This window comes from Falco cherrug, chromosome 12 (genome assembly GCF_023634085.1).
Source record: "Falco cherrug isolate bFalChe1 chromosome 12, bFalChe1.pri, whole genome shotgun sequence".
NCBI lineage: Eukaryota > Metazoa > Chordata > Aves > Falconiformes > Falconidae > Falco > Falco cherrug.
In genome coordinates, this window is record NC_073708.1 from 4,442,856 (window position 1) to 4,455,212 (window position 12,357).

At 42.8% G+C, this 12,357-nt stretch overlaps 1 protein-coding gene across 2 annotated transcripts in view; it reads left to right on the forward strand.

Annotated features, from left to right (window-relative positions):
- EDEM3 (ER degradation enhancing alpha-mannosidase like protein 3) overlaps positions 1-9,852 on the forward strand; it is a 32,592-nt gene extending 22,740 nt beyond the window's left edge. The window contains exons 15-21 of one of the 2 annotated variants that reach the window (XM_055724725.1): positions 1,007-1,161; positions 1,939-2,092; positions 2,599-2,793; positions 3,577-3,742; positions 4,240-4,425; positions 5,307-5,354; positions 5,987-9,852. In XM_055724725.1, the coding sequence (XP_055580700.1) occupies positions 1,007-1,161; positions 1,939-2,092; positions 2,599-2,793; positions 3,577-3,742; positions 4,240-4,425; positions 5,307-5,354; positions 5,987-6,393 (1,311 nt within the window). In that variant the 3' untranslated portion in view covers positions 6,394-9,852. The remainder of the gene's footprint in view (positions 1-1,006; positions 1,162-1,938; positions 2,093-2,598; positions 2,794-3,576; positions 3,743-4,239; positions 4,426-5,306; positions 5,355-5,986) is intronic. The other variant, XM_055724724.1, reaches the window with a different exon arrangement.
- The last annotated feature ends 2,505 nt before the right edge of the window (positions 9,853-12,357 follow it).

The following is a 12,357-nucleotide window of genomic DNA, read 5'->3' on the forward strand; positions in this document are numbered from 1 at the left end:
AGCAGGAAAGGTCATGTTTTACTATGCTGATGCTTGCAGTAGTGCTTGTAAGACCTTCTTTCTTAAGTGATGTGACTACTATTTATCACATTAAGGCTGTATGTACTTCAAAGTGTTTATTCCAGTAGCCTAATAGCCTTTTAGGTCTTGTTTTTTAGGGAGCCTTTAAATACTACATTATTTTTTTTAAATTAGCTAATACGTTGCAAACGGGGTTTTTTGCAAGTAGATAAATACTACATGAATTTTTATAGGTGAGAACATTAACTTGCCAGTTATCCAACCAGCTATTTGCAAAACTAAGAGGCTAAATATGGCTCCAAACCACCATGGATGTTCTGCATGGTTTCACATGTTACAAAACAGCGATTTGTACAAATCTTAACTCTTGTCTTTTCTGAAAATAGAGATTGTTCGAATTATATATAGATTCATCCTTGCCCATTCAGACTTGCAAGTCTGTGTGGCTCCTGAAGAGGACAATCTTTTGTTCGTATGAAAAGATGTGACATTCCTAGTCGTACAAAGCAAGGAATATAAAAAATACAAGCCTTGCAGCTCATCCACTCAGCAGAAAGGCAATACCAAATGAAATCAATAACTACTTCCTTTCATTGTCCAGCACGTAAAAATCCAAGGGCACTAGCGACAGCATGCATACGTGAGACATTCTGTTTGCCCGTAGAGGATTAGCTGTTTCTGAAAAAAAATCCCAGAAACTGTGGATACCAGTTTGGTAGGCTAGAAATTAAAACTGGTGTTGTATTTATCTATCCCTTGAAAGCGGTTGTAGCGCACTGGTTACCCTTTATTATTACAACGTGTAGCACAGAAGAGTGATGCATTCTTTATTCCTGGCATCTGTGTGGTTGTAGGACATTTATTGTGTTCAGCTGCTGTGTGTCCTGAGCGCACAGATTACTTATGGGTAGGTCTCTCCGTTGATTTTCTTTGTGTAGAAATGTAACCTGCATTTTCAATAGGTGATCTGTATCTTTCATTTTAGACTACGGAATACACAGAGCTGGATGACAGCAACTTTGACTGGACCTGTCCCAACACCCAGATTCTTTTCCCAAATGACCCTATGTTTGCTCAGAGTATTCGTGAACCTTTGAAAAATGTGGTGGATAAGAGCTGTCCTAGGGGTATTTCCAGAGCGTAAGATGAATATTTTCTGTCTTTTGTTAGACTAGAAGCGAGAGGAGTAGGGTATGTTATGCATGGGAGGAGAAACGTGAGGTGTACTGGAGCTTGCTCTGCTTGAGTTTTAGCCCTTTTAAGAACGGATAGCCTAGGTATGGGAAAAATCAGTTCTGTTTTCTGTGGCATCATCAGCAAGGCTTTGTTCATTCCAGCAAAAATTAGCAAGTGTTTCAAAGCAAAAGGAGCTTAATGAGCCACAGACTCCCGAGTGGGAAAGGTAGCCCAGGTACACAGGAAATATGTCTCTCTTGATTTGTGAAATTCATTTCTGTAGTCTCTTGAACAGTTCTGCAACTCTTTGTAGTAAGCAAATCATGCTACTGTACGTAACCTCAACTGTGTTGAAGAGCTTAGGACAGTGCCTGCTAAAGCTGAGGAGGTTTGTCCTTCTGACCACCTCTTTGATATTTACACTTCTTGAGTAAAATCAGTAGTAACTGTATGAGGAAAACTGGTTTTAGTCAGTCTTACAATAATCCAGATTATTTAGAAACAAGAGATAGTATATGGTAGTTTTATGAACATTGCCTGTGCTTGTTGCACTACAAAATTATTGATAATATTGACAACTTTTAAAAAAGGTAATTTGACAGAGATGTTGCGTCCTAGTGAAGCTTGTACTCAGCATTATTCCGAAGAATTCTAATCTTGTGGTAGTAGGAATAACTTGAGAGTTATGTTTCAAGAATAATCTGTTTTTTTAAAGCTTTGATCTCTGATATCTTTTGGCAGAGAAGAGAATTTGGGAAGTGGACCAAAACCACCACTGAGAGCCAGAGATTTCATGGCCAGTAATCCTGAACACTTGGAGATACTGAAGAAGATGGGAGTCAGTTTGATCCATCTGAAAGATGGAAGAGTACAATTAGTACAGCACGCAGTGCAAGTAAGACAGTACTTCTGTTTAAAACTTTCAGTGAAATCCTACTGGCAATGATACTTGTCACATAAAGCTTCAGGAGGGAGAGCCAGACTCTGGGAGGAGGCACATGAGGTGGATGTACAACTGGGTTTAGCAGGCTGATGCTTGCTAGTCCTTCGCCTCAGTGACACTTTTAACTAACCTTCCATTAAATTAGATGGAGACTTTTCATGTCAAAGTGATGTAGCTAATGGTGTCTTATCTGAAAATACTAGCTTTCAGTGTGAGATACTTCTGTTTGTTTAGGAGGTCTGTATATTTGTATTTTTTTAGACTTCTGGGTGGTGGAGGTGCAAATAGATTAACTTCCTAGTTTGAAATGATGAATGAATGCCAGTGAGCATCCATGCTGTGTTTTTAAATATTTGTAGCAGTGGTCCAAGCAAACCTTCAAGTTTCTATTTTAACTTTTTTCCCAAATTTCTCAAAACATTTAAGAAGAAACTGTTTCTCATTTCTTTGCTACTCAGGCAGCAAGTTCGCTCGATGCTGAAGATGGCTTACGGTTCATGCAGGAAATGATTGAACTCTCCAGTCAGCAACAGAAAGAACAACAGCTACCTCCTCGTGCCGTTCAAATTGTTTCCCATCCGTTCTTTGGCAGGGTGGTCTTGACTGCTGGACCAGCACAATTTGGGATGGACTTATCCAAACACAAAGCAGGGGTATGTAATATGTGTATATGATCTGTTCCTAGCTTTCTGTTACTTTCCTTATTGCATAAGCCTGAATTTTTACAGTACTGGTACTATTTCAGGGTGGCCAGCTAGAGGGGGATCAATTAATGACAGTGGTTAAAATGACAGGGCGCAGCAATGACAGCAGTGACAGTCTTATAGATGAGTGGCTTATCAGCCTGTGGCCCATGCTCTGCTCCCGAGTCATTGGTCATAATTTAGGATTTAAAATGCATACGCAATATGGCTTTTGAAACGAACTTACATAATCTGCAGTGCATATCTTGAGAGATGTTGATTTAAGGGAAGGTTTTCCTGCCATGTCAGCCATGAATTTGCAGACGCCATTTTAGAGTTACAACAGGCTGTCCTTACGCAAGCTTTTACAAAAGGCTGTGTCTAGATGGAAGAAGAAAATAGCACAGAAGCAGCAGTCGTGGTCTCTGTTAGAAGCAGTAGGAGAACCCAGTGACTTCAGCTGGGCAAGAAACAGCCCAAAAGAGGAGTTCCAGATCAGTAGTTCACAGAAGAAAATTCCCCAGAGACAACAGTTCCCAGGTATAGAAAAAATAAGCCAAATATGAGAATTAGGTTTTCACTCGGGCATTCTTTGCTGCTTAGAACTCCGGCTTCAGGGTAAAGATGGCCTGCACTGACAGAAGACAACGCTTAAATGTGTTAGATTAACTGAAGAAATGAAAATCTTAGGAATCTTTTGCAATCTTGAGCCTAGTGCTCTAATTCTCTCTTTCTTTTTGTTTTTCCAAACAGACGAGAGGATTTGTTGCAACCATTAAGCCATATAATGGATGCTCAGAGATCACTAATCCTGAGGCAGTGAAAGAGAAAATTGCTCTGATGCAAAGAGGCCAGTGTATGTTTGCTGAAAAGGCACGAAACATTCAAAAAGCTGGGGCAATAGGAGGCATTGTCATCGGTAAATAAAATTTCAGGTTCTTCGTTTGTGTAAATGTAACCTGTATTTTACAGATTTGAAGATACCGGAAAGCTGACAAGAAGCTGTTAAACTTTCTGAGATGCCAGTACTCCAGCACAGAAATTGTGCTGTCAGAAGACGAGGAAATGTTTTGGTTTTGTCTTGTTCTGCGCAGAAAGTGTGGCGAAATAAATTGGGATGGGTGATTGTCACCGGGTTTGCAGATTAAAAGTTGTTATTTAAGGAGCATTGAGCACTGAAATAGTGATGTCTACTAACTGCTGAGGAAGACGAGATAGAAATGAAAAATGTTAAGGAAAACAAGTACACAAGTTGGCTTTTTGCTTTTTACGACCAACGTGCCATTTTATGCCTGGGATGCCCTTAACTGATCGGGCAGTGGCAAGCTGCTCAGAAAGTCTGCTGACGTTCGGAGTCATGGCCTGTTTGCCTAACAGGAGGTTTGCTTGCTTTTCCTTTTGTGTGCCTCTGGCTAGATGACAACGAGGGAAGCAGCAGCGACACGGCTCCTCTCTTCCAAATGGCCGGTGACGGAAAGAATACAGACGATATTACGATTCCCATGCTCTTCCTCTTCAACAAGGAAGGAAACATTATACTGGACGCAATCCAGGAGTACGAGGCTGTGGAGGTGCTCCTTTCTGATAAAGCAAAAGACAGAGGTAAGATTTGAGGCTATTTATACAAATTTAGCTTCCATCTGTGCTGTGGGACAGTGTAAAATGTACAATAATGATTTCTATTGCTGCCCAAAGGTGCAGACGTGCATCTGGTAGCTCTGGTTTTCTTTTTGACATTGGTGTTATTTTTTTTTCATAAGAAAGCCATTATCTGAGATGTGTCATTATCTGCTCGCCCCCCCCCCCCCCCCCCCCAACATTAACATTAACATCCAGAAATGCTGTTCGTAAGTTATTTGTCTGTTTGACTAATGAGAAAACTCAGCCTTTTGGGTTCCTTTTGAACGCTTTTTGTCATAATCTGCTTTGAAGTAGTGTCAGGAATAGCGTGAGTGATTTCAGTGCCCTACATTGTAAATGCCTCTCTCTTATCTAGCTCCCCAGTGACATTCTTGGTACCCAAAAGGAAAGAGACAACTGTTACAACTATTTTGCCTATCTAAGGAGAAGTGGTTATCATGAGAAATAAGGCTGCTGACCTCAGATGTTTTGCAGTTTTTCTGGTGTAATACAAGAAAATTGCAAGCTAATACATTCCCAGTTGAAATGTTTGCATATGGCAGGAAATTCTGGGTTTTTGCTTTTGTAAGCCTTCCACCTAGCGCTGCTTTGTCCGAGCAGCATACGTAAGAACAAGTATCTCTAGTAAACCAGTGACAGCGTTTATTTTCTGCACGTTTGTAAAGGTGATATGCTAAAAGCTAGTGTTGTTTCTTTGTAGCTGCTTACAAATTCCTCCTGATTAACTATGCTGTTAAGCTGCTCTAACAAAATATTAAATACAAAAGATAGCTCTGCATTTAAGAATTTATAATCCCTATCTGCTTCTTCCCCCTTCCTCGTGCTTCCGTTTGGAATCCCAGCAACAATCTTTAAAGGTAAAATGATTCCAAACTACATTATTGATAGCAGTAAGTATCCCATGTTAAAACTGGCGTATGCAGTTAAGCTCCCTGCAAGCCCTGAAATACTAGTGTCCTGTCTAGTAGCTATAAACATCGAGCTGCAGAGAAGTCTGCATGGTTAAACTGGACAGCTGCTGTAAAGCTAAATCAGTACTTGAGATATGTACGGTAGTTGCTTTGAGTTGTGATGAGGCGCTTTGTTTAATTCCCAGTTCAGTGAACTTAAAACTGCCTGACTCCCACTTCCTTAGATGTGGGATAGTGGTGGATCTGGGAGTGCTTTAAAATCTGGTGTTGAGGTCCCGTGCACGCGGTGGGTATTTGCTTAAGGCTGAAGGACGGTAACTAGCGCTGACCCAGAAGTCGCTATTCAAGTTGGAGGAGCCAAAGCTATTTTCGCTATATTGTTTGCCCTAATTTAGAATGTGTTTAAATGTCTTCCCTCCTCTCCCTCCCTCTGTAAAATGTGTTTCTTAGTAACATTAAATTTTCATATCAATGGAAAGTCTGCACTTCCTTGAGGAAGTAAGGCCAGGGGAAGTGATCTTGCTTTTGAAATACGTAATAAAATGCTGCCTTCCTAGTTTGGTTTTTTTTTCCCAAAGTTTTTTGTTTTCTTTTTCTTTTCCCTCTCAAAGACTTGGAAATGGAGAATATGGACCAGAAATTATCTGAAAACGATTCACATAAACAGAATTCAGAGGAAGCCACTTCAGCATCTCAGGATGTTGGTGTAGTCAGTGAGGAGCCTGAAGAAGGAGAGAGCTCCGATGTTACTGACCCTGATTCTTTATCTCCTGCAAACACAGACAGTGACAGCGTTTCCATTTCAAATCAGGATTCCTACGTCCCTGGAACCGATGAGGCTAGTGCTCCAGAGCCAGCATGTACACAAGGGAATAACCAGCCTCAGGAACAAAAGACCGAGACAGAGTCAAATTCCAAAGTTAACTGGGATAATAAAGTCCAACCTATGGAATCCATATTAGCAGACTGGAATGAAGATATAGAAGCATTTGAAATGATGGAAAAGGATGAGCTATGACTTGTAATAATAACTTATTTGTTAGTAAGCAGATGGCGAACTCTGTGGGTAGAAGTGAGGCCCTGATACCTGAGAACTAGAAAACATATTCAGTATTGTGATGAGCAACCAGGTTTCACCTGGGAAATACCACAGAAATCCAGCACGTGCTCTTTGTATTGTTTTATTTTTTCCTGTTTGAGAATGGGAACGTGCAATTGAAGCATCTGTCCGGCTCCACTGCATGGTGCTGTGGGGGAGCCCAGGAGGCTCCTGCAGGGAGCGAGCCCCACTTCTGCATTCCAGGCTGCGAGGTCACGCTCCTTGGTGCCTGGAAGGCAGAAGTTGAACACGGTGGGGTTAACGTACCACGTAACGGTTATCGGTGAGGGCACCCGGAGGCAGTGGGTCAGCCCCTGTTCGGGTGGGAACAGAGGTGCGGTTTCACGGCTTTCCACCCAGCTGCAGGCCTGCCTTGGTAGCAGGAGGTGAAATTGTTTCCAGTTGTCGTGTCTTTAAGACACAGCTAGAAGCAGTTTGATTTTATCCTGACATATCACACTGAGACATGGTAGTGTTGCTCATCACTCCTTCCATCTGTTACCGCGAAGAACAGCCATGATGACATGTGAGTTTTCCCTTCTGCTCCGCTTTCACTTAGAGAAGCTGTATAAACCAAAGGCAACGTGTACTTTGTAAGCAGGTTCCATCAGGGCAACTAAGACAGCCTTGGGGTCCACCAGGTAAAGGTTCGCGGCGTGTTGTGAAAGTTACGCTCGAGGTTAAGGCAGAGTGGGCAAGGCAGGCGGTGAGTTACGGGTGTTTCCTTTGGCCTCCCAGGTTGAAAAACTCAAATCTACCCCGAGATACGGAATTTAAACCGGCAATATTCTCTAAAAGGACACTAAACAGAACTAGATCCGCTGTAACAAAATCTTCCTTTTTCTACACGTTTGACTTCTAATGGCTTGACTTTGTTGCCATTCTTTTTATATGCAACTTCTATACGTGCGATACTTAAGGCAGCGAGGCCAGTACCAGTAGTGAAGCGCAACAATTTTGGCTGTTGGGTCCATAGTTCAAAGTATAGTGGTGTGAACTGTGAGGACGACTGGTTTGTTACTCTGGGCTTCAGGAGTTTGTTACAGGTAAGTGTGAGTCCTAATTTGTTATCCCAATTACGCAAAATATTATTTAAATAAAAATGGGGATGTTTAAACCCACTGAGAGACGTTTTGACTGTGTCCAAAGAAACTGCCAAAACTAATCAACTTGATTTATATAAAACTGCTTTTAGTGAATCGTGGTTCAGAGAATTGTTTTATATTAAAGAATAAATTAACACTGCCTATATGCTGCACCAGGCTAAAAACGAAGGTTTATATTCATCATTACAATGGAATAAGAAAAAGCCCCGCTCTGAATTGCACCTTTCATTTAGCTGGTGAAATTATGCGTGCTGAATATGCAACTGTTAATTAGTACAGCCATACTGTATGTATTTATGTATCCTCCTGTACAGTGTGAATGGAGAGATGCCAGGCAAATGGTGTATACATGTATACTTAACGACACTTGCTTTCAAGAGTATCAGAATGCACAGGCACCTTTTGAGAGCACGACAGTCTATCAGAATATTATCCATAAAGTGAATGATAACTTTATTTAAATCACTAGAGAAGGAGGTAATTTCGAGGAGGGAATGAAGTGGTAGCAGAATAGTGAATAAGTGTCCTTTTAAATAAATTAGCTTTTAAATGTAGTTATAACTCCTTTGCACAAATAACCGGATGGAGGTTTGGACTGAATGAGCAGGGCTTGAAGCAGCTGGGGTTTTTCGGCTGAGAATTTTTTGATTTCTCTTTTTTGTTACGTGAGTTTCTTCATGTAAAGCATTTGGTCATGGGAGCCTTTAAAGTGTCCTTCGTTACTTGGAGCCCCAGCCCGCCCCCAAGAGATGCTGCGCTCCCCTGGCCGCGCCTGGGCTCGAAGCGACGGGGCCAAGTGCAGTCAGCTGCCGGATCAAAACCATCAGGTGCAGAGCAAAAGTTTTCACTCTGATAATTCCTCTGATCTGTCAGTGCTTAGTGCCACGAAAGGAGCATTTTTGTTCCCATGCTCTTCAACATGGACTATGTCTTCATATTTGTTAGCTATTTTGGTGGAAATAGAACTATTTTTATAGGTGGAGAGGCCCTCCGGTCATTATGTTAAGACTGTCAATATAGCAACTAAAGGTTTTCTTTTTGGTTTTGTTCTTTTTTTTTTTTTTTTTTTACTTGCAGAAAATTTAGGTGTAGATGTAAAATTTTATTAAAAGATTAACTTTCCTTGCCATCACCAACTCATTTAACTGCTTTTTCCACATCTACTGCTGAAGCAGCAGACATTAGCTCTCTTTTTAAGGGATTTAGAATGATCCCAGAACTCAAAATGGATTTGAAGCATCATTTTGGTGGTGGCCTACCTCAGATAACTGTTGCCTCCTTCCTTTCGGTTTGGTTTGGGTTTGTTTTGTTCTGCTTTCCCTTTGAAACCATCATGAGAGCCATAGCTTTGTTTACGGAACTCAATCGGGTAAGGTTGACCTTTAGGGAAAGAGGACTAAATGGGGGGGGGGGGGCAGTTTTATTCAGGTTATTTTCACTTTGTATTCCTTATGAGGAAATAGACTTTAGTTTAACCTTTCCATATCATTCTGGAAATAATTCAAGTTTCTGTCACTGTCATCTTTAAGAACAAAAAGAATGTATTCATCAAAAAAAAATATCAACAACCTTTTGGAGAAGGGAGTAAGTGTTGTGCCCAAATTTTTAGGGGACTGCACCCTCCGTGCGGAATATCGCTGGTTAATCAGTAATTGCCTCTGTGCGGTGTTGTACATTTATTTGTATGGTATTGAACACTGAAGGGTTCAGTAATCGCAGCTGGAACTAGCACTTACTCCATGCCATGTAATTCAGATCAGCCAATTAATTTCTCATTTGATCTTAGAGGAATCTTCTTAATTGTTTACATTTATTATTTCTTAATGAAGTTTCAAAATGAGTCCAGCTTTGGTGGTTCTCCTGCAAGCGTACCTGAAGGCGCAGCAGTAGGCACGAGTAAGCGCGTGTTGAGAGGTTAAAACCAGGACATCTTATGCAAACGGCATCAGTCAGAACATAGAAGAAAAAACCATTCTGTGAATGAAATATTGTATGTTCAGATTTTATAAGATTTTTTTTTTTTTTTTTTTTTTTTTAGCCAGCCCAATTTACAGCCGTATATTTTCTTATGAAAGATGTCTAATAACAGGTGCTGTAACACTATTGTTGGGTTTTACTGTCTGGTGGTAAGTGTATACAATATTTCTAAGGGCAACTATGTACTGTGATGTAAAAGTCTGGGCTAAAATGTATATAATCTGTGTACATAATTGTGTACTTGATTATAATTGCTGATTGTAAAGATTTAATAAAATGTAAATATTCTGGTCCAGCTGTGCTAAACTGTTGCTGATTTCTGGATTGTCCAGCTGTGTTTGCCGTGGTTTTTCAGCCGTCACACCGATACTCCCGTGTCTGTACTAGTGACCCTGATGCAGCGATTGCGCCGCTGGCACCCTGGTGAAGCGGTCGGCACCCCGGGGGCAGCGCTGCTATCCGGGGTCTTTGAAAGGCAGGAGAAAGCGCCGCTGGGAACCTGGAAGCATTTCTCCATCTGGGAGCACACAGGGTAAGGCCGCGGCTCTGCGGGATGCGCTGAGGGCAGGCCAGCCGGCGGTGACGGGGGCTGGTGGGCGCAGGGGTGCACAGCCAGGCAGCGCAGGACCTTTGGAAATAAAAAGTGGCTTTTCCCTGCGAGGCTGGGAAACAGGGATGTTCCGCATCATCAAGCCACCTCCTTTTCAGTATAAAATTGGAAGTGTGCTGGAAAGGCTCTCAGCAGCCTCGTTGAATTGGACTATTTCAACTCTTTTTTTTTTTTTTCTTTCTTTCTTTCTTTAGTCCATTCCTGCAGTGAGAATACAGATCCTCAAAAGTTTAAGTATGACAACTTCTGATCCTGTTTTCACTAAATTGAAAAAAACCCCAGGTCTCTCTTGGGCCTGATCAGGTACTCCATCATCCTTCCTCTGTTAGCCAGCTGTTCCCTGACACCTCTACTCCTATGAGCTTTTCCTCCGTGGAATTTAGGATTAAGAAAATAAAATATGCAGGAGCTCTGAATGTAAGTCCTTGCTCAAGTGCTCAGCAGTGTTCATGATATTAAGTAGAAACCATGAACAGCCTCACCCATGAAGTGCTAGATTTCTTCAACCTATCGTTCTGGGAACATCGGGACTTCAGGGACTAGAGTGTTTTTGGAGCAAAGGCACCTTCCACCTTCCTCATCCCTTGAAAGGTCTTTAAGCTGGGATGCTCAGAAAGCATTTTGGTCTGCAGGGTATGTAACACCACCCTTGAAGGTCCTGTGTGCTTCCCTTGCCTCTGTTTATTTTGGGAGTTGTAGGTGTTCCTGAAATCAGATGTCTACTGCCTATTGACCCTGCAGGGCAACACGGCTCAGAGACGGGCAAACTGAGACATGTGCTCTTGAGTCCAGCACAAATGTGGGGTTTTGCAGAAAAAGATTAAAATAATAAAAGACTGCCCCAAGGAAACGTGCAGAGAGACAGGTGGGCAGAGGAGAGCACTGGTACAAGCAGACAAATACATGGATCGAGGTGTGTCACGCTCCTCTGGCATCTCTTTGGAGTGGATGACCGCGGGCAAGGGCTAAGCCAGGGATGGCACGCGCGGGTTTAGACCAAACCCTTCAGGACTGACCTCTCCAGCGCGATGGAGCAGCCCTCGTGGCTGCAGCCCTTCACGTTTTCCCACCTTTCTTGATAAGCATTGTGGCCTCCCGTCTGCTCTGCCTTTTCTGCAGGGATGCCACATCCCTACCTCCCTGCGTTCCTTCCCGTCTGTCCGTTAACCAAGTGTTGAACTTGCACCCCAAAAAAGGCAGAGATGTTTGTCCTCTGCCAGCGTCCTACGGCCGTGGGTCATTGTGGTGCTGCCCCTGCGGGCAGAGGGATCTGGTTGCTTAAAAGAAGCACCAATTCTGCAAACCCCTGGTCCTCCTGGGCAAGACGCGGTGCAGGAGCGTTTCACCCGTTGCCCTCCCAGCTGCTGGGTCTGGGTGGGGGGTGGGTGGGGGCTTGGGAGGTTGGAGCACAGCCATGAACGGCAGTAAAGTTGGTCCTCTCATCTCTACTGGGCTAACGGGAGAGGTCTTGGAGCAAACCCTCAGCAAAGCGTATTACTTTTAATTTTCTTAAAAAGAGAGAGAAAATAAAAAAGAAATCTCTTAGAGGAATCAGTGTTCTCTCTTAGTGACACCCTGCTGCAGTCCTTAAGAGGATCTGTTTTTATCTCCCCATGTTCATCTCCGCTGCCTTGCCAGCTGTGATGCCCAGATGCTGTTTCAAATAACAAGGAATCGCCCTCCCGTTGCAGGTGGCCTCTGGGAGGCAAAAATGTTATGCAAAATTAACAGGGTGGGTCCCCATCCCTGCCTCTCTTTACAATTCTTTTGTAACAAGAAATCAGGAATATTTAGTTAGTTATTTCCAGGTCTGAACATGTTCCTGATACTCCTGCTCCCCAGGGACAGAACGCCCGTTGCACAGATGTGGGAAGGGTAAGGGAGGCATGGCGGCACCAGTACATCACACCTCCTATCCAAACTATCTTTAATAATTACTCTGTGCCAATAGTTGTATTGACGGGCGGTGACTCAGTTTTCCCATTTCCACTTCCCAGTTAGGTCACCCAAAGCTGGAGGATTTCAGCTGCTCTGGCAAAAATTCAGCCTCAGCTGCTGCGTGTCCCATCGCTCAGGTCAGCCCAGATCTGCTGGCGGCAGGAGTCCCATTTTCTTCTGAAGTTCTACATAAAAAAGATAACGCCAATAAACGCCTCCAGCTGGAGCGGGCCCTACAGGACAGTTTGCCTG